Source organism: Aethalodelphis obliquidens, unplaced genomic scaffold (assembly GCF_003676395.1).
Source record: "Aethalodelphis obliquidens isolate GAN/ISIS:26980383/991018 unplaced genomic scaffold, ASM367639v1 scaffold1, whole genome shotgun sequence".
NCBI lineage: Eukaryota > Metazoa > Chordata > Mammalia > Artiodactyla > Delphinidae > Aethalodelphis > Aethalodelphis obliquidens.
Window position 1 is genome coordinate 41,674,142 of NW_020837945.1, and position 23,492 is coordinate 41,697,633.

The 23,492-nt window shown below is 34.9% G+C and overlaps 1 protein-coding gene across 3 annotated transcripts in view; it reads left to right on the forward strand.

The window, feature by feature from the left end:
* EPHA3 (EPH receptor A3) overlaps positions 1–23,492 on the forward strand; it is a 365,092-nt gene that overhangs the window by 214,124 nt on the left and 127,476 nt on the right. For all 3 annotated transcript variants that reach the window (XM_027102800.1, XM_027102802.1, XM_027102801.1), the window contains exons 4-5: positions 22,076–22,231; positions 22,909–23,244. In XM_027102800.1, coding sequence (XP_026958601.1) covers positions 22,076–22,231; positions 22,909–23,244 — 492 coding nt within the window. The remainder of the gene's footprint in view (positions 1–22,075; positions 22,232–22,908; positions 23,245–23,492) is intronic.

Here is a 23,492-nt window from a genome sequence, read left to right on the forward strand (position 1 = left end):
GTTACATCAGTACATCATTTGGGTATACCCAGCAAATTACTCCCTGATGTATGTATTTGGAAAAAAAAATTCTTTTATATGTGTGTGTGTAAAAAAATATTCTTATTTTACTTTATGTTTTCTAAAATGTAATGTCTTATAACAAGAGAGTGTACCAACAAAGGTGGACCTGACAAGGACAGCACCGAAGAGCTTGCTTTGATTGCGTCCACCATGTTACATAAAGAGACATTTGGAATAAGAGCTACAGTTCAGAACCCAGTGGACGTAAACACTTCAGTGCACCTTCAGGAATTAATAAAAGCTTTTCTGTTCTGTGGATGATAGAGACTCGCATAAATGCATTACCATTGATCTGTTTTAGCAATGACATTTAATCTTGCTTTAGGAGAATCTTTCCTAAGATTGAGTGAATATCATTATATCTTTCGCTTTAGGTTGCTTGAAACCTGTGAGGAGAATTTTCTTTAAAAAAAAAAAAACCCGCAGTGTTGTCATCTTAACCATCTAACTTTAGCAGTTCAGGCAGAGTTCCTTTTCTTCAGGCGTTGTACGGGATCCGCCTCACAAATAGTTTCATGGAGAGAAGTCAGTGATGCTAAGATGGTAGGTTCCAGCAAGTCTAGTTGTGATAGATGAAGCGTGGTTTCAGAAAAAGATTTATTCTCATTTCAGAACTTCATATTCTAGTTGACATTATTCCTTGAGAATACAAACCTGGGATGCAGGTTCCCTGAATTATCTCTAAAACATTATTATCATAAGAAAAATGTACCCACCAAGGTGTTGTCAGTCAAGGGACAGCTTGAGTGGGGTGTCTGTCAACTTAACTAGGAGGCACGGAGAATGAACGAGTCATATTTTTGTGCCCACTTGAAGTGCCTTTCTTGATACTTAATATACATGTAAGAGGTAGTCCTTGAAAGGAATCGCACTGAAAGAGAAGTCCTCTTATAACCTAGTTCTTGCCTGGGGAGAGATGAGGAGGAAAGCATTCATCACTATTAACTGTTTCAAATACTATAGCTGGCACGAAAGTAAACACAGGAGGAGAAAATCATCCTGAATTACAGATGTTATGTGCTATTTTTACGGCACCAGGTGGGAATGTTAACACTTAATCAGTCTCTCTGGCATTATTTCCTGTTTGTACTGCCAGCTTTATCACCATGAAAGATGCTTTGATCCTCTTCTGTAGTGTCAAGAACAACAGGCCACAGCATCAGTGACATTCCAGTCAATGGGATATCATTTCACATTAGTTGTTATCAGATATGATATTTCACTAATGCATTTTGACAACATCTGGCACAATACCAGGTGCCTCTCTATGTAGATATAGCTTATAGATATATAGGTGTAGTTATAGATCTCCTAAAATGGAGATTAACTGCAAAGCACTTTTTTTTTTTCTCACGGTTCTAGATTTTGAAATCAGAAGGCAATATTCTCTTTAAAAAAAAATATATATATATATATATATATATATATATATATATATCTGAAAAGTCAGATTTATGAGATATCCTGGATAGAAAACAATCATTTTTGCATTATAACATCAAGAATATGTTAAGGCTTCCCCATTTCCCCTCTAAAATGTACACAACTTTTATTTTTAATAATGCAAACTCTTAATATGAATGGTTCTATCTGCTTAACATGTAAAAGACAGACTAGACTTTTTCCTAAGATTATTTTTACAATTAAGAAAAAAGTTAGAGAAGGAACATTTTGCATCAGACCAAAAATAATTCAAACAGATGAGGTAATGCATTCTTTTGCATCACTTCTACTTAAGCAATATTCTTTGAGGTTTCTAAGTGGCTTAAAAGGTGATTTTATAGGTTGAAATATTGTCCTCTGTAGCTTTATGGTCAGAGCAAAACAGTACTCATCTGGAGTGCATATAGTATTGCACACGGGGTTAATTAGGTTAGGGATGAATTAATTTGTAACAATTTCCGTTATTTGACAGGCATCAATAATATAGTATATTACTTGCATTCCAGACATCAGCATACTGCCATGACCCAGTCAGATTCAATTTGGGAAAATCTTGGATCATACGAATATTTTATTATTGATTTTTGTAACATCATATTTTACAATCAGGCCTGGTTATAAAACACCATACTAACTTGAGGAGATATTTTAGAAAGTCATACTGTTGATGAATGGAAATCATGCTTTCTGTAGCGAAATGAAAACTCACCGTTCTCTTCCTGGAATGAGATGTTAAGGTATAATTTTGTACATTATTAACAGCTATTAAGGAAGTTCCTTCTTTAAGGACTCTCTCCATCCTTTGATTGGATGTTTGTATTGGGGGGTTAGAGAAGAGTACGATGATAGTTTGTATAACTCGGTTATCCTGGCTTCTTTTCAAGCCCTTTCCATTTCAGACTATTTTTGATTAATTTGACTTCTTCTAAAAATCCTTCTATATATCCAGTCCCCCACTCCTTTGTACACAATGATTAGACAAAATATCTGATTTTGCACATAAATGATCAGATGGGCAGGCTGCTTTGATACAGAAGAGTTATGTTGATGATACCTGTGGGTAAATGCATTCTATTTCCAAACAACAGCTTACATTTATCAAAAACCTAATTGTAGAACTTTTGGTTATGGAAATGCCAAACTGAGTTTACTCACAATATGTAAAGGTACAAAAATGACACCACTGAAGAATGATAGAGTTAGAAAGCACAAGAATTGTTAAGTAATGCGTTTTCTTTTTGTATATATATTTGAAAAGGTAAAACATCTTGCACAAATGTCTATACTGTGTTAATTACATTTAAACTGTTTTGTGGAATCAGAATTACACAAACACACGCACACAAGCACATACACACATGTACATGCATACACATCTCCCCAAAATAATGATAAATATTGATGTTCCTTAATCTCAAAGTTGCTCAATCCACACTTCCTTGGTTCTCATACTTTTCGTATTTTATTCAGAATATTTTACTCTTGCTCATTCTTTTGCTAGATATCAAACCCTAGTATCAAGTTATCAAACCCTAGTATCCATATATCGCATTCATTACTCCCTGTACCTCCTTCCCAGTATCATTTACTCTTTCTCTAGGTTCTAAAATGTAGACAGTTTTCTAAATTTCTATTCATAAATTCATTTATCTTTTTTCTCTTTTCTTTTTTCCTATATAATCTGAGAACTTTTGGGGAAAGAGATTGAGGGGGGAGCTAATATTGTGGCATGGCATGAGTACTAGCTACCGTAACTGCACACACATACACAAGTGCATATGCATGTATGTATGTATGTATTAGAGTTAATCTGTTTCAATAAACATTAACTATCAATTTTATATTGGGGAGTGTTAGGATACATAATATACAAAGATATATAAGGGATAACTCCTCTTCTCATTGAATTTTCAGTGTAATAGGGTTGAGAGCCCCACAGAGAGATAATAAGAGTATAACATATTAAGATTGAAGTATAAGCAAGTGCTAAAATTACAAACAGAAGAACTACATAGTTAGTACACCAGTCAGGATGGTGACAAAACTGAAACTCGCAGAGACTAAGCACAGTGCCACTACTCATCAAAACCCTATCCAGAGGAGAGGACTTGCCCCAAACTTGTCCTGTTGGGAGACAGGCTTATACTTTGCGTGAAAATGGGGGCCTCAGACTGTGTAAACTGATGCCATAAAATGTTGAAATAGCTTCTCTCTCTCTTAATGCTAAGCTACCATGTGAATTCCCTATTAAAAAAAAAAAAAGGTTAGCACATTTTCAGTTGAGGCTCATGGTGTAACATCTTGCTTTTCATATGCTACCTATAAGTATCCATAGAAGTGAATTTAAGATACTCTTAGGTTTGTGTCTACAAATAATGGTATACATATACATACATATAAAACATTTATAAACACCAGTTTGTTCTGTTATTATTTTAAAAATGTGTGGATTTAAGCAATGGCTGTGTTCAAAATGTTCAGAATTCTAAGCACTAGAAATTTCTGATATTGAAAAAATTACATACTTCTGAGAAGGGTGACTGTTTAATTTATATTGTCATACTACTCATTTTATTGATAATATTTAGGAGAATGATAGGCATGCATGCATGTACAAAGAATTCAAATAGAAAATGTTGGGGAAAACAACATGCAAGTGCCAACTCCCTGCCATTATCCTCCCACGATGCCAAGCCTTTCACTTCGTCTGATGCAGCAGCATTTCAGTGGCCTCCAGCTGTGTTCAGAATAGTGTTCATCTCATGGTGTTCCCTAGTGTCCCAAAGGTGTTTAATTATCAAGTTATAGTCGACACATACGAATGGAAATTCAGCAAATGAAAGAGTAACTTGCGATAAGAAACTAAAGGTGACTACAAGGATATTATCTTTGCTTTAGGGGAAACATGTTCTCCAATGTGGTCATTGAGCTATCTTATGTCATCTTCTAATCCTGGGAGACGAGTGGTAAATAGATGACCAAGTCTATTTATTCTAGGATATGAGATTTTAAATAAAACAACAATCCTGTGAACTTTTTTCTTTAAAGCCATGGAGCTACATAGCAAGAGTTTTTAATCCTTGTTTAAACTTAATTATATGCTTATTTAGAATCTTGATTAGCAAAAATTAATTATTAGGTTACCAGCAATGAATACAGAGATACAGCATCACAGAAAGTATTTGAAAGTCTTCTACAACTTCTGAAAAATCGTCAATGGAATATTCAAATATGGTATTATTGACTAAAATTACTTTATTCACGTGGTAAGTAACAACCTATCTCAATGAATTGACTATAAATTCCTCTGTAAAGTAAAATTGAAAAGAAATTCCTCAAGCAGAATCAGTATCATCCTAGCTATTGAAAAGTCAATTTTGTGCCAATAATAATTGATAGAGGAAGGAATGATGGATAATATAAATTTAGGGAAGGGTACTTGTTTTGTTTCTGTTTCTCCATGGGGAAGTTCACACCACTGGCTTGGCGTATTAGACTGCTCCCAGAGTTCAATATAGGAACATGTATGTAGAATAAAATATTATCAAAAGCACATGCATTCCAGGTTAAATTGACCCGGGATAAATTTGTTATTTGCTCTTAAAGTTCTATGCCGTGAGCACAATGGAAGCAGCACATGAGATGGAGGAAGACCTGGTATCAATCCCATCTACAACCACCAATGAGGTCTGAGACCCACCATGGGGTCTGGTACAAATTCCCTCAACGTAAGACAGCACACAGCTAGGTAGGGCTGGTCAGGACTAGAGCACAGGTCTGTTACCTCCCAAACTTGAACTGTTCTTTCTTCTACATGAAAGGATAGAGTTGAATAAGGAAGCTGTGCTTATAGTTCAAACTATTGATAAAATAATAGTAAGTTAAAATATGTAAATATTAAGATAAAATAAGTTAAAATAATTATGCTCTAAGGAAATGTTCTGAAACTACTTCAATAAATAAGCACTCCCTTTAAATTTCTGTTAGTCCGTTAGAAGACCTGCAACATTCTACTCATTTATTAATTGCTTGTGATTCTGAGGAATGCTTAATTTATTACCAAGTATAAGTAAACGGAAAGGAGTATCAAAGAGCTTTGTAAATCGGCTTGGACAAAGGAGCAGGTTTAGAAGTATATATAAAATTGAATCCCTAAATATTCAATTAATAAATGCCACAAGAGAAATAGACTCCATGCTGTGCTACTTTTGCAAAAATCAAAAGGATGAGAAAGAGTTAAAATAGCATTCTATAAATGGTATTAGGCTTCCTGAAGGAATATAATTTATAAGGCTGAGCGGCTGCTCCTAGCGCTATGATATTTAGATGTGTAAATGTGTTGGCTTCTGTTCATTTAGCTCTATAATACCTTATGCAGGGTGGAGCTGAAATATCTTATTTCTGAGGTTTCACTTGCCATAGAGTAAGTCTAGAATTTTGGTAGAATTATATAAATTCTGGCATAAACTATTCAAATGAATCTGCTTCATTGGAAAAGTCCATTTGGGGAAAACAAAACACAGTGACTGCACAAAAAGAAGTATATACTCAGGAGGGTTTCCTATTTGGCACCAAGGAATTATTCAAGTATCCATTGGGTCTTTGGAAATAATTCTGTGATCACCTAAAAGAGCCTGCCAATTATTGCCATATGTGCATGTGGTTTTCACAATCTGGACACTTATCCCCTAGGATTTGGACTAATAGCTCTAGCCTTTTACTTCTCATTAACTGTCAGAAAAGCTATCAGACAGAGGAGACATTGGTCAGTGCCAACATGATACAGATTTGGACAAGCGGCTGAAAGTTGAAAGGATCATATCACCTTAGTCTGTACTTAAGAAGAAATAAGTCTCAGGAAAACTAAAGAGTTTCAAAGTCAGATATGTTTTGAAACTCAGTAAAAGAGGCTCCTTCAAGAAGTGAGGAGAAGATGTGGAGGCAAGTCGGCCAAATTTGTTAAGTGTTTGCTAGGGCGTATGGCAGCCAGAAAATAAAAATAAAGAATTGGCAGTACTGGGGGTGGAAAGAGTGAATCTATATAAAGAAGCAAAGAGGCTTGGAGCTATAAAGTCAGAGGTAATTGTTTCAATTACCCCTGAGGAGACCCATTCAGCACCTTCCACCAGTAAATACAAGGGTTACAGAGAAAGTGAAGGCATTAGTCATGTGTGATGGGATGGACTGGCGTATCAACCAGGAACCAAGGGCAAAACATTGCTCTGGTTTGTCTGTGTTAACTAAAAAGTTGTATAGCCATAATATATCTATGGAAATCTCCAGGGTCACAAAGAGATCATTGGAAGTATTGGGAACAGTGAAGGACTAGCCAAACATCTATCAATAATTTACTTTGACAAGAAGGTGCTGTATTGTGATATATTTTTGTGAATCCTCTGGAAAATTATAATTTTAACAGAGAAGGATATTGCAGTAATATTTCAAGGAGAAATGAATGCCTAATATATTTCCAAAAGTAGAAAATTTAAGAAAAGGAAGATGAGGTTTAATATTGTTAAAGTATAATGACAAATCTTTTGATTTTTGTCATAGATTTTAGAAATGTTTGTATACACTATGTAAATATTTAATTACTTATATGAATATATAGTAATACTAACTTATGATATGTATTTGAAACATTATACTCTCATTTAATTCTTATGAAATCCTGGTAGGTCTCTTTTACTATCCCTATATTATGGACACAGAGAAACTGAGAAATGAAGAGGCTTTGTAACTTGTGCAGCTGCATAGTCTGGAAGTGGCAGAGTTAAGATTCGAAACTGAGAAGTCTGCATGTGTGCTCTTAATTACAATATGAACATTAAAATAATATCTTAGCATTAATGTTGCATTTTAAAATGTTGCTCCAGTAGTCATGATATATTTTTGATGATCTGCTCATAATATTTTTTCCTTATCTGCTTTGTGATAAATAATGTGTATGAGCAAAAATCAGGCAAATGTTGAGTTCATGAACATAGGTTTTCTGTTTGGGAAGCCAAGTATCTATTCATGAGCAAATCAAAATCAATATTCTGGTTTAATTACTACCATGTTCTAAGTGGAAAAATCACCCAACTTAGTAAAGACACTTTGTTTTTTCTAATATATCTGTAACATGGAAGATTTCTCCAGCAATATTTTATTGTACTCTTTTTACATAAAAAAGCCATATATTGCTTGATTATGCTGGCTCCTCTCAAAACCCATATTCTTGATAACCAACTTCATCTGGTGTCATTAAATGAAAGCCTATAGGACAAAGAAAACTAAATGCAGCATTTTCCTTAACATGAAAATATTGGAATCAGTTTCTTTGCAGTACAAATAATATAAGTACCACACAATTTAGTACAGCAAATGCTTACTTGGCATTTCCAATTGCCTAACACAATGAAATATACCCCCAATTAAACTATTGTGTCCTTACCTATATACATCCATTCATTCCATCCTCAGGAAATAGGGATAGCACCCAAAAACTCAAACAAGAAACTTAGATGTCAGTCCTTATGCTTTCTTCTACCTTACGCTCGGCATCTGCGCTCTTTCCAAGAGCTATCAACGTTACCTACATAATGTCTCTCAAATGAATTCACATCTTTCTATGCCCATAACTATTTTTCTATCTTCTATGCCCATAACTATTTTTCTATCTATGTCATATCATCTCTAATCTGAATTATTTCGGTAGCATCTTGTCTGCCCCATTCCTGACTCAGTTCGATGCGTTTTCGCCAAAGGAGCAAGGATGAGCTGTTTGAAATGTAAATCTGACTGTGGTGTACCTTAGCATAAAACCTTTCAACGACCTCCCGCACCACTTACTGTGTAAAAACAAGCCCTTAATATAACCCTGAAGGCACTGCATGGCCTGATTGGTCTGCGTGCCTCCCCAGACTGATTTGAGACCCATGTATCCTCTCAGTTTCAGCTATACTCTCTTTTTTCTTTCACTTTCATAAACTATTAAAACTCCTTCCTGCCTCTAGGCTTTCACCCTAGAATGCTCTGCCTTCCACTTTTTGCTTCTGTCTTTTACATAACACATACATCCTTTAGTGCTTTGTACATATCACAGAAGATGATAGATTTCACTTTTAAGGTTAGATGGTGTACATATTGTGATCATTATTGTTACTCAATTGGAAATTCACGTACACCTTTTCTCTTCTAGGCTAATATGTTCATTCAGGGAATTAAATTTCTTTAGTAAATAGACCTCATATTTTTTTTTTTTATCCTGGAGATAGTTGCTTAAATGTAATTGAAGAATTTCTTTAAAAAAAATGTTTAGGAGAAACTGAAGAGACGCCTAGTCTTCTTTATTTCTAGTTTTAAAATATGATTTATCATTAATCATATATATAAGATTTTATATTATGTATATCTTACATATATTATATATTCTGCATTTAGCACCTAATGGAACACATACATATATATTTTTTAATTGTCTTGTCTTCTTCCTATTTTTGCATTATGGAACTTCATTATTGATTCATTGCATGAGACTGATTCTTTAAAGGGAAATTTGGTCTACTAAGATGTTTAGGATTGTTTAAACCTAGTAATTGGGCATGGGAAATATTATAATGGGACACTGCTATGGAGAGAAGGAGAAAGCTTCTATTATTCTCTCAAAATTTACTGCATTTGTTGGTCACTTTTCACGAGCCAAGCATTCTAGGTGCTCATTATCTTAGCTGTCACACCACAGTAATATAATAAGAGTTGAGTTTTAAAGAGTAAAATGTTTTTTATACATGTGTTTTATAAAAACAGGGTCAAACCTTCAGCATGTAGTTTACATGTAGGTCTAATAACTCTATTGCCTTGCGAGATATATCACTTGTCAACTGAGTTAAGCACAGTTTTGGGAGAAGGATTTCAGGTAGTGGCAATTTTCTCAGTCCTATAAGCGCACACATGGTTTAATGTGAAGGCAATCAAAAATGAGAACTGGACTATGAGTTTGGATTATTTCAGATATTACTGAACATGAAATTAAATTTATGTAGTCACACAGTTTATTCTCCTTTTTTAAGATATAGCTTCCTACTATATTATCATCAAATAAATTGAAAGTACTGTGAACCAAGATTCCTCAGAAGGAAAATTGTATGCATCCCGAGGTTATAAGTTATGTTAAGGCATTTTAAATGTGCTATTTTCTGTTCCTAATTAATAAAAAATTTATTGGTTTTAAAATCAGTTGTTACTTAGTTGTGCTGAATATATAATCAGAGTGACAAGTACAGATTGGGGAGAGTGCTAAGGCCTTTTCTAGGCATCTTTTCTTTTTTAAATTTTTATTTATTTTTTATTGAAGTATAGTTAATTTACATGTTGTGTTAATTTCAAGTGTACAGTAAAGTAGTTCAGTTATACATATATATATGTGTTCTTTTTCAGATTCTTTTCCATTATAGATTATTACAAGATAGTAGGTCCTAACAAGGATTTACTTTTTAACCTATTTTTTATACAGTAGTCTGTATATGTCAATCCCAAACTCCTAATTTAATCTCTCCCCACCACCCCAGCTATCCCCTTTCTATTTCTGTTTTGTCAATAAGTTCATTTGTGTCATTTTTTTTTTAGATTCCACATGTAAGTGATATTCATATGATATTTGTCTTTTTCTGTCTGATCTAAGCACCTCTTCTGAAGTGTATCAAATCTCCCCCAGTCTTGGGAAAGTTGCTATTTTGTTTAACTCTTGTTAGTATCCTAAGTATTTACTCTTCAGTAGATACTTTGAAGAACTCCAAATACAATGTAATTTTTTAGTGAAAAACACCTATATGATATATAAAGTTGAATACTGTATTTTCCTAGGCTACTTGAGAATTCTTTATGTCTAACAGACTAATAAATTACACCGTAAAGTGAAATTGCATTAGCCCTTTTTGTTTTTGATTAGAAACTGTTTATGGTATGCTTTTCCCCCACTACAAAATAAAGTTCCTTGTTTCAGCTGGTAACAAAGAGAAAGTAGAAAATCCCATCTATGATAAGCAGGCAGATTCCCCTGCACAGAAATCTAGCTCACAAATACCTTTCTAACAGACCTACAACAGTTAAGCATTTTCTGTTCATTATGAATAGAATTTCCTTCCATCAGAGCCATCCATCTTGCTAGACGTAGGCTTGAGATATTGTTGAAAAAAATTATTATTGGCAAACGGTTACTGCAAGAAAATGAGATAATCTATTTTCCTTGTGCCAGTAAGATCTGTCTAATATTTTTATAGTCATACTATATAAATTTGTTACATTAATTTTAGGGTGATGGATCCATTGTCAGTTCTTTATTAGTTATCACTTTTAAGTTTTACATGATGAGAAGACAATGGAAACAAAAACACGTACATATCTGTGTCTAGCAATCCCTCAGACTTGGGTATAATTTCTGGTTACAACATTTAAAATAGTGGGGTAAGCAGCTAATGCACTTAATATCATTAAACTTCAATCATCTCCTCAGGAAAAACAGATAATACCTGTCTCACATGGTTTTTGTAAGTGCAGAGATGAAACAGAAGTGTAGTGCTTGACATGGAGGAGATTTTCAGTAAATGGTATTTATTATATTACAAAGAGGTGAGGTGTTCTCTTCAGGTAGCTAGATCTGGGGAAGGTGATGCAAGCAGGTAATGCAATCTGCCTGGCTTTTCAAAGGCTGCTGGGATAAGATATGACTCAATGCCCAATTTCCTTCCCAATCCCTCACCTATCTAGCCTCATGTACAAGATCTAAACCCCTAACTTTGCAGAATATAAGAAGACAAACAGTTATCTTGAATGAATTTCCGAAGTCAGTTAACAAAATCTTAAACAGTTACTCCAGAGAGTGGGTGGAATGTAATGATCTCTGCCCTGAAGTAACACTTGCAGAATGCACACAGTGGTCTAAATGAGAGAAACACACACACCTGCTGCAGACAAGACACACACACTGCATGTGGCTATTTTAGCATACACAAAGACACACCCATTCTTCTTTCCCTCCCACTCCCTCCTCTCTCTGTCCTTCCATCCTGCCTCTCTCTCTCTCTCTCTCTCTCTCTCTCTCTCTCTCTCTCTCTCTCTCCCTCCCCTCCCACTACTTCAAGGATAGCAACACTGAGCACAGCTTACCAAATCTGAAGTTATCTGAGATGACCAGAGTGAATGAAAGCAGCAGACATATTCCTGCTGTTGTTTTTACTCCTTATGTTCCAAACTCTTGTGTCCCAGTTATTTGTATTGAGTGGTATATATTTGCCAACTGTAAGCAATGCATTTTAATATTGCCTCTATATTTTCTCCCATTCTTTCTGCCCTTTAATTCTCTCCTCCTCTCAGATGGATTTAACCTTTTTAGTCTTTTTGTTGCAATGCATCTGTCTTCCAAGTTGAATGTAATGTTCTAGGATAATAGTCATAACTATGAAAAAAATGTTCATCTCTATATTTAGAAATTAACCATTTTAAGGTATTCAAGCCTGTTGCATTTTATTTTCATAACACCATTAAAGACTACTCTCTATTTCTGTGGCAACTGCCCTTCTTGTGCAAATAGAAAAATATTTTTTTCTTGAATAAGATGGAATTAATTTTAGGTGAAATTCAAATTTATAAACATACTGTTCTACACAATTATGAATATTTGTGTCTTCCTTAATAGTTTCAAAATAAATGATTGGTTTAAGGTATTTTGAAACACTCATTCAGCTAATGATTGTGCTGATCCAATGGGCATCTAATTTAATAGTTTTTTATTTTCCTTGTGAAATCCATTCTTACACATTTAAGGAAGTGAATTTCAGAATGCTTTGAATATTAATCCCCTTTCTATTTTGGAGCAAGTATTTCCCAAAAGCATAAAAATAAATTAAAAGAGATCCTAGAATTATATTAGCTCATTTTTTTTCTATATTACCTTATACATTGTTGTTAGCCATGAAGTAAGTCAAAGTAAATATTGAATACTTTTAAATTGCAGACTTCTCCTAGTTGGTAATATTTTGTGATCATAAAGTGAATGCTCAGTGTATAAAAGACACATTAGAGGTTTATTTTAAATCCATTTGCTTTCTAACCAGAATATTATCAAATAGTCGTTTTCATAAATTTAACAATAAAAATGGAATGGAAAGGTGATAGGATTATAAGAATTGTTAAGGTATACATTTGAAAGTTGCAGAGGTATTTCCTCAGAATAGAAAATGACATTATTTAAAAATAAACTTGCCTAAAATATAAAGCTGATTTAAATACAATAATGTCATCATTCCACCAAATTCTAGATGGCTCTCTCTTTTTTTTAGAGAGTGGATCATTACCAGTGTAGCTATGAGAGCAAATATTTTTGCAACGTGTCTTGCAGTGTTTACAGAATTCTTTTCCTCTGAGTTTTCCACCTTTTATAGGTTTTCATTTAAATCCCGGATTTTTAAAATTGTGCTATTTTCTATGTAAATTTTCCCAAGTGGAGATAGAATTACTTGAGATCAAAAGTGTGAAATTCACATTAGTGGGGCTATCAACATTTGCAGTCAACCATAATTTTCCCCTATGTTGCTTTTTTAAAGAAGAGAGAGAAGAAAAATGAAACTCCTTGACCAGTATAATAGAAGCAAGAGCTAATCAAAACTGTGGTGTGTGTGTGTGTGTGTGTGTGTGTGTGTGTGTGTGTGTAGGAAAAGAGAGTGAGAGAGAGTAATATAGATGTGTAGATTTAGGCCCCACATATAGTACACATTTAGTTTTGCACTTTACGTGATATACACCTAAAGGCCAAATTACACACACACACACACACACACACACGTTCATTAACTATAGTGTTTTGATTCTTTTGTGTGTGTATGTGCAATCTTTATAATTCTAAGACTTTAATATTTTTAAGTTTTTCATTAGATAAGTGATATGTTAATAAGCAAAAAATATAAACAATAAAAGGATTGCATACACATTGTTTTATTCTGCTTTTTTACCATAAAATATTATGAGCATCTTTCTGAGTGAGACATAATGTGTCTCATAAATGTATGAGAATAGCATAATTTATATATGGAATTGTATGAACATAGCATAGTTTAACCACCTTTCTAATTTGAGACATTATATTCTTTCTCATTTGCCAATATTATAAATAGCATTGTTCATATATCTTTGTGCATATAAACATACAGAGGACCTGGTTGTTCTTTATGCATTCATGTACAACAGATCCTTGGAAATAGCATCTGAAGTTTTCATGACTTGTATCTCAAACTCTAATCTGGGTGACTATGAATCTATGATGGCAATTCTATTCTCCTAAAATTGACTTATAAAGGTGAGTATTGGACTGCTGACATCTCCAAGCTCTAGCTATATTTCCATTGTAGTCTGGAAAATGCTAATCCATAGTAGGGCTTATTTTGACATGGAAGTGATTTACCTCCTCCAAAATCCCTTCCAAGGAATGGTTTTCTTAGACATTCCAATGCTATTCTGCTCTAAAGAAAACTTCTGGCACTATTCTCAAAAGCTTTTCCAGGCTGTCTCTCAATATATTCTGAGTATAGGTTTGGGTCCTATGCATTTTATGTTCACCACAATAATATCCCATAAAAATGATTCTCTCTTTCATTATCGGTCTCTCTCTCTCTCCCTCCCTCCCTCCCTCCCCCACCTCCCCTCCTCCCTCCCGGTTTTAGTATTTACCTGCTCATAACATACATGTTTCTATGAATTTGTAAATTTTATTAATTGGTCTCATTCTCTGGGCATTGATAATTAAGAATAGAAAAACTCAACTACTCCTACTCCTAAAGCACACCGTTCTTCCTTGAAAGTAGAAGACAACTGAAAAGCTGGCAAAACACAGCATCCTTAGGAGCAGGGTCTCTTTTAACATTCTCTTGGTGGTGAACATGCATTGAACATATTTCAGTGTTACTGGCACCTGTCTTGCTAAATCTGATGGAACAACAACAAATGCAATAAAGTCTTGTTACTAAGCTATCTTTGAGCCACACTAGATTGTGATTGATTCTGTTGTGTGTAATAGTATGGTGGCATTTTGCCTTAGGCCTTTTTTATTGAACAGTGAAGGAACAGAAGAAGGAAACACTTGATCACTTTGTAAATGCTGCACATTGCAGGCAGGGTTTAATGACTGAACGTAGCCACTACCAGTGTATTGAAATGCCTCTGCCTTGCCTCAAAGCATTGTACCTCTATTCAAATGGCAAAGAATAGAGTTCCTGTAAGATTGTGGAGTACAGCTCATTTTGGGAATAAACAGTTGCTTTGACCTTGTACTGGCAAATAGACCCTTTCAGGCCTGGAATTGCAAGGCCAGGAAATCATCTGTTTAGTCAGTGCTGGTTATGGTCATTAGTTTGTGTTTATGGCTGGGAATTGATATTATAGCCCTGTGTGTATAGAGCTCAGGTCTGAATACTAAAAAGACCCTATTTACCAACAGCTTTATTTTTTAATTTAAAGTTAATTCAAATTGAAATGAGCCTTTTAACCCTTAATTAGTACCATGTTTTCTCTTAAAAGTCAACCACATTAGTCAACTGGAGACAAAATTCACTTTGCAATTGAAAAGCTGTCTACTTTCTTTCAACAGTAGCCACCATGGTTTACTAAGTGCATTTGTTTTCCTTTCACTATGGTAACTTTACCCATTCTCTGTATCAGCATAACTCAAGCCCATCAATTACATCTTAGAGGAAAAGTGTGCTATGTGCTTTGGGAATGAGGCCAAGATTCTATCTGGAAGCTTTTTTATAATTATTATTCATTGTATAGCTAGTGCTCATAATACTCCCTATTTCATAGTTTTTTTCTTTATATTTTTCCAAAGCTGGTAGTTTGTTATTTTATCCCACTACTGACCCATAGTATTTAGTTCCTGTTTTATTCTTACCGCTTTATAAATATGGAATCAGCAGATTCCCAAAATATTTCTAATTCATTTATTACAAATTGGTATTATTTTGGCTTCCTTCTCTTATTTTATTCATATTTTTAGTGTTCTCAATAGAAAATTAACATTTGGCAAGAGCTTCTTCATTTTTGTTCTACTGTGGCCCATCCTGGGGCTTTTTCAATAAGTTTTGGGGTTCGCTTAGTAAATGAACATGCATACTCTCACTAACTGGGCACTTAAAATAGAGGAACTAAAAAGTAGATTAACAAGAAAAAGACAAATAAAACCTCACTTCAGACTAACAGAAGGAAAATGTTTTGTCTTTTAAATTGTATTTTCAGTATCGTGCTAGTTTTCCTTACTGTTAAAAGAGCAAAAGAAAATCACACTTTCCTACATTTTAAAAAATTTAAAATAATAATTAATATCAATATTTTAGTTTTTATTTATTCCTATAAGATTTCCCAGCTTTTAAACATTCTACTCTATCTAAAATATACATAAAAGGAAGAATATAATGAAACATAGTTCTATTATGCTACTGGGTAAGATGAAAATATAATAATAGGGAATTATTTGCTTGGCAGTGAATTTATCGTTCAATCCATCCAATCATGAAATCCACATACCCTTTGAATATATACTGCTCTGATATAGAAAAACACTGAGAAGGGCAAAAACCTGTCATTTCTTGACTCAAGTATATTTCTTTTAAATCAGAAGAGAGCCTCTGTTCTTTGTCTTGTTGCCCTATGTGATTTTGTAATTTCAATGGCTTATTTTAATCCTTAAATCACGGATGAAAGTGAAGATGCTTTTCCTAATTTTTTCTACTTAGAAAGTTCTAGGAATCTTACAAATTTTGGTATATGAAGCATTAACCTTTTAAAGTGACTAGCCTGAAGAATATTAAGAGACAAGATAGTCGATAACCATCATTTGATAAATGAAGAAATTGAAATCCAGAGAGGACAATTGGTTACAAGTTAATTATTCATTTAAAAAATGTATTTCATCAACTGCTAGGTGCTGGGCAATGTGCTGGACACAGAGCATGCAAAATGAATAAGAAAAATCTCGTATCTCTATATTGCTCAGGATCTAACCTGGGAACAGATAATAATAACTAAAAATGAATCTTCAGACTTATTTTAGAAGAGGAAGTCACTATCCCAACTACCTCATAAAAACTGGAAGACACCTGGTCAGTGACTTTGAGATAATACCTATTTAGTAGAAAAAACTAGATCAAAACCTACGTTTCCTCTTTCCCAGTCTAGTGGTCTTCCTGTAAGATGCTGAAAACCTTGAAGAGTTGGGATATAGAGAAGTGAAATTAGGGAATTTCTTGGTGAAGATTACTTAAAACTGTTGTGTTGCAAAGTGTCTTAGCACTTACATTCTCAAGTGAGAAGATCCATTTCTAAAATAACGGCACCATATGGAATTAATTGGTCTCCTGTTTAAAGCTAGGATTGTGAATTTTATCACTGTGACTGGACACAATAAAATGTCTAGGTCATCTTAGGAGATCAGTACATGTTTGGTTTTTGAAAGTGAATAAATGAAATCCAAACATTACATGAACAAGTCTGATTCCTAGTAAATCCATGATGATATTCAGTAGGATTTGAGGAGGTGCTACATCCCATTTTTAATGGTTAATTTAGTTTCGTGTATCATTCCTACTTTGCTTATTCAAAGCCCAGAGTTCCTGCCACAATTAACTAGTTCAAAAATCTCCATTACAGCAAGGGGATAAAACGTCTCTGGGACCCAAAAAGGGGCAGCAGTTTGCCTCCGCTTAAAAGATCTTACACTGTTTAATCACTCTTTGGTTTTACTACCCTGAGGTAGAAATCTATGAATAATTCTACCAGTGTTTGACTGACAAGAACATGTACTGCTGGGTTATGGGAGGAAAGATGTAAATCAGAATTCTGTCATTTTGGCAGCAGGCTTTGAGTATGTGCATTTCCACCTTAGTTAAGTATTGCTTTCTAGCTGGCCAACACAGGGAAAGCCTTAAGTATATAGCAGAAATTTGTTTGTTTGTTGTTTTTAAACTTAAAGCTGGATAAAGCTGAATTAGTATTAATTTGTTTACCTTTCTTGCATGTTCTCTGTTCTTTGATATTCTGTAATAAGTTGACAAAGACTTCCTTTAAGTAAGAAAACACATTAACATATCTACTTTCTACTTATTACCTGGGTTTTACTTTTCGTATGCTGAACCTTCTCATTCTCTAACGTAATGCATAAGGAGAGAAATGTGCACATTGTTATATTAGCAGTTTTATATTCAAGGAAGGGAAGGAGATACTTTTAAATTACAATCATTGCTTCTGCTACCATAAGCAAAGATAATAAAACACAAGTACTAATGCCCCGTAGAGGTAGAGTTTCAAATTTTTCCATGAGGATTTTTTTAAGAATGAAGAAGGTATAACAAAAGGATAGGTATTTCAGTACAAGATGATTTACTGCAAGGGAGGGAGATTATTTATTGGTGGGAAGAAGTTTGAAGTAAATATATAAAGAATTTCCCCTTATACATTTAAAGATAATGTTTCTTACTAGTATCATAATTTTATTAGTGAATACAAACTTTTCAGTCATATTCTCAAATTTGTTGAACAATATGAGTCAAGGATTTAGAGATTCTGTTTGTATCAAGAAAAAGAAAATTTACTTGTATGGCTCCCACATATAGTGGGGTCACCCTATTCTTAAAGTTGACAGACAACCTCTGCCCTTCCAACAAAAGTTCAATTGCTCATCTGCCCATAACAATGTTACACCTCAAATAGATAGAAAATCCTGGAGAATGCAAGAGAACATCAGCCTTTCTGAAATGGTGTCTTAACTAGGAATAGATGAAAAAAGACTTGCATGTGTTTAATTAAATGTGTTGCATTAAATTTTTTAGATGACTATTCTTCAATGTCATACCAACAGCTTAGAATTGGTAGGAAAATGATTTGCTTTTAATGAGTGATTTACATAAAATTAAAAGCAGAAATTTTCTTGCTTATTCGGACTATGAATTTCTTTGTTATCTTGGGCATTCTGTTTGTGCTTCAATTGTTCATTTAAGAAAATTAATATCTACCTTGATTATTTCAATAGAACTGTTGTGAGATTTAATTGAGATGGTATATATATATATATTTTTATTGTTGTTGTTGTGGAACGCGGGCCTCTCACTGTTGTGGCCTCTACCGTTGCGGAGCACAGGCTCCGGACGCGCAGGCTCAGCGACCATGGCTCACGGGCCTAGCCGCTCCGCGGCATGTGGGATCTTCCCGGACCGGGGCACGAACCCGTGTCCCCTGCATCGGCAGGCGGACTCTCAACCACTGCGCCACCAGGGAAGCGCGAGATGGTGTATTTGAAAGTCCTTTATAAAGAGTAAAAGTGTCGACCAAATTTAGGATATTACCATAGAAACTAGCATTGTACTCAGGATAGAGTTAGCATTCAATGAATATCTGTTAATTGATGATTAAATCCTATCAGCTAGCTACCAGGTGCCAGAAGATGCAGAGTCGAGTCTGTCCCTAACTGTGTGTCACCTAACATCCTGGATTTTCAGACGTAAAACACACAAACTGACCATTGGGTTTTCTTAGGATCTTTTTAGCTCCATTAAGCTATTCTATATAATTAATACATCTCAACTGAATTCTCTTTGTCTTTTTTATCATTTAGAAATGCTTTCTGCTGCAAGTAAAAGAAAACTTGACTACAGTGACTTAAACAAACAAGGTGTTACTTTTCTGACATTATAAGAAATCTTGGGCTTCCCTGGTGGCGCAGTGGTTGAGAGTCCGCCTGCCGATGCAGGGGACACGGGTTCGTGCCCTGGTCCGGGAAGATCCCACATGCCGCGGAGCGGCTAGGCCCGTGAGCCATGGTCGCTGAGCCTGCACCTCCGCAACGGTAGAGGCCACAACAGTGAGAGGCCCGCGTACCGCAAAAAAAAAAAAATGTTAAGAAATCCTAAGATTTGTGCTTGCTGGGTCAACAAGAGCAGGGTACACATCTCTCTGATTTTCTTGGCCTTTAACTTAGTGTCTCCTGTAAGTCATTACGCCCATAATCAATGCAAGGTATCCCAAAGACTTTCATCAGAGTTCTGTTTGTATCTCTTTAGCCATCTCTTTGGCCATAACTTTGGCCATCCACCCCTATTTGCAATGATCTGACTTAGGGAGTACTTGGCAGAATGCAGTTCTGAACAAAATCAGGATTCTATTAGCAAACAGGAAGCAGGACTGAGATACTGAGTATGTAACCAACAGCACCCACCACATTCCTCTAGTTAACAGTTTGTCTTTTCATGTTGATCTATTTGTGTATTTAATTATGCTTCTTACAGGCCAACTCGTACTGTCTTAATCTTTCTCAAATGGGAGTCCTTCTGTGTATTTCTTCCAACAGATCAGTCAGAATGGAGTGCTTGCTCCATGTGGCCTGTGTTAAATTTCTGTTGCCTGCTTTCAAATTTCAAGGGCCTTTTTGGGATGGACAGAATTAGGGACATTTGTATCTTTAAGACTAATGAGGAGACTGAACAAAAGTAGATGATTGACAGATATTTATTCAACTGCATGTATATGTGCCTACCTGTCTTTTACTCTTCTCATCTCTAAGGTTATTATTTACTCATAATTAAAGTCTGGTTACTAGTTCAAGTCACATTCTTAACTTATAGGCTTAATAACTATAGCTACTTTCAATAGTATCAGAAATTCTGTGCTGTGGTGCTGTAGCTAACTGATTGTGTGACTATCTTGTCTTTAAGTATCACATAGTATAGCTGTTTATAGTATTAACAAAAAGTGATTGAGTGTTTAGTGAATACCTTTATACCTAATGTTGTAAAAACTATAAAAGCCTGAAATAAAAACACAGAGATAAATTTACAAGCAAACAAAATAACAAAGTACATTGGAACACTGCAACTTAATCTTTTAAAGACTCAGCAATGCCCTCTTGCAAATTTAAAGGCACTCAATAATGAGCTAAATTGAAACCAGAAGTTAAGTGCATAGTTTGTTTATACTTTATACGGTTTCCCCCTGAGGCAATATGACATGAGATATGAGTGGACCTTTCTAACCAGTGCTTAAGGACAATGTTCAGAAGTTTATAATCCTAATCCAAGTTTGGTTAGGGCAATAGAATTTATTTGACTGGCTCTCAGTATGGTACCAAAAGTTGTTCAATTTAATGTAATATGGTCATTGAGCAACCATTCTTAGTAGGAACTTGAAAACAGCAAGACTCGATTAATGATTACTATCATTTTAAGTTATTCTAATTGTTGGTTTTGTCAATGTATTTTCTTTGGGAGTGTTATCTCCCAAGAAATGTTCAGTAGGGAGATACACTATTATAGATACAGTGTGTTATCTTTTAAAATACATTTAGTGATTATAAAAGTTAAGATTTATTCACACAGGTTTTATTTGAATGCAAATAACCTGTTATTCACAATATGAAGTTGATATAAAAAAATTTTGGAATTCAGTGATAAACATAGTCTGTAGGGTCTAGTCTATAGGTGGTTTAGGCCATCAAATCTCAATGTAGCTTTGAAGTTGAGTTTTAGAGACTTAAGAAATTATTGGCTTCCAAAGAAACTTAAAAATTTAAGATCCTGAATTCCTTCCTCAAAGGAATGTCAAGGGACTTTTGTTAGGGTTTTCACTATGATTTCAGTTCTCACGGTAATTATGAAAATGGACCAAATAAAATAGTACAGCATTTTAAATTTTATATCAGATTAGATGAAAATACTATAATGGAGACATTTCTGTAAAAGCTGTAAATAGATAGTGAATATTAAATGGGTAGCTGAAATAATATCTGGCAACCTGTTCATTGGGCTTAAAAAAAAACATTCATTCAGAGATGCAACTGGAAAGAAAGAAGATAACATAATTATTTTTAAAAGTGTTAATCTAGTAATAATTCACAAGTATATCAGTTTAAATAGAAATTATACCTCCCTGTGTATTTGAGATACAGACAAGGAAATAAATTAAGACCTTTCTTTTAGGCCATTACCAGAGAAGTTAGGGAATGACACTGTCGAGGGCAAACAAAATATCATAGCTCAGGAGAACCATGTATCAAGAATCTTAAAATATAGACAAAGCCGTGACTTCTTTCTTCAGTTGCTTGCAATTTGTGGGGATAAAGTTGTTCACACAGAAACTAATTAGAAAACAAGTGGGTACTATATTAAGTACTAACTGCAGAGACTGTACACATTGCATCATGTTTAAAAAGGGAATGGCTGCATGATGACATGGCTTTGCTTTATTTTCTCCACAAACAGTCCAATGCCAAGTAAAGCTGTGAAAACATGAGATGGAAATTTCATCACACTCTAGTGCCAAAATAATCTAAATCTTGTGGGGGTTTTTTCCCCCTTAACATTTGGTACAAATACAAACGTATATGTGGAGAAACTACATGGGGCCACATTATTTGCTTCTATGAATTCTGGGAGAAGGAAATAGATTTTATTCATAGTGAATGCATGCCCTAGCCTCCTGAAATCTGTTTTATGTATTTTCAAGAATATATTTTCAAAATTATCACAAAATCTGAAAAGAGTCATTTTGTTTGTAGCTTGTCGACCAGGTTTCTACAAGCCTTCGGATGGTAATGTGCAGTGTGCTAAGTGCCCACCTCACAGTTCTACTCACGAAGATGGTTCAGTGAACTGCAGGTGTGAGAATAATTACTTCCGAGCAGACAAAGACCCTCCATCCATGGCTTGTACCCGTGAGTAGTTTTGCTGCAACCCATGCCTCCATGTTTGTTTTATTTCCTTTTTTCTTCTTATTGTGTTTTTTTTTAAAGCATTTGGCCCATTTCCTTCTGCTCTCCATGTGCAAATTAAAAGCTTTCTCTGCTTCACTCTCCATGCTTGCCTCACCACAAATGCAACATTTATCACACAAAATGAATTAGTTTTTAAAGCACTTCCTGCAACAGGACACCCAGAAGGAAAGAAAATTTTCTATATCTTGTTTTAGATCTTGCATAATTTTGACACGGTAGGGGAGGTTTAGGCATGGGATTTGTATTTTTACTTTTCTATTCCCTCTTGTTATATGTTGGTCATAGGTCATAGGGAAAAAGAACTAAGATTTATAAAACTAATACTAAAGTTTTCATAACTATTCACAAGGGCATTGAATTTAGTGGTAAATTCCTTTGTTGGACTTCGTGAATGCATCTTCAACCTGGAGTCAAACTCCCCCCTTCATAGCTCGGGGAGGACAGCACTCTTGAATCCATGTGTCTATAATCTCATGGATCCTCTGAGGATGAATTAAAAGTATATAATAAAGACAAGATGGTTATTTACCTCTTTCAGTTCCACTGTAAATGATCTATTTCCCTTGTAGTAGAAAACAGAAGTGAGGCTCATTAATCTTTGTTGAACTACTTTGCAGGACCTCCATCTGCACCGAGAAATGTTATATCTAATATAAATGAGACCTCGGTTATCCTGGACTGGAGTTGGCCCCTGGACACAGGAGGCCGGAAAGATGTTACCTTCAACATCATATGTAAAAAATGTGGGTGGAACGTAAAACAGTGTGAGCCATGCAGCCCAAATGTCCGCTTCCTCCCTCGACAGTATGGACTCACCAACACCACGGTGACAGTGACAGACCTCCTGGCACACACTAACTACACCTTTGAAATTGATGCCATTAACGGGGTGTCAGAGCTGAGCTCACCACCGAGACAGTTTGCTGCAGTCAGCATCACAACTAACCAGGCTGGTGAGTACCTGCTGGATGCTTCCTACTCCTGCCATCTCAGAGCCAAGTAATAGTTCTCACAGAAAGAGTGGAAGAAAGGGTAGGAAAAAAAAGATTTGAAAGAGCCCCAGGATATTCTTTTTTATTACTTTTAGACAGTTATGGTACATTAAATAGCTCAATTTAATTCTTCAAAGTGAGAATAAATCATATTTGTTAGATGATTTTAAGCTAGTTTAATCCATTGCTTCCCAATTTGAAATCTTTAA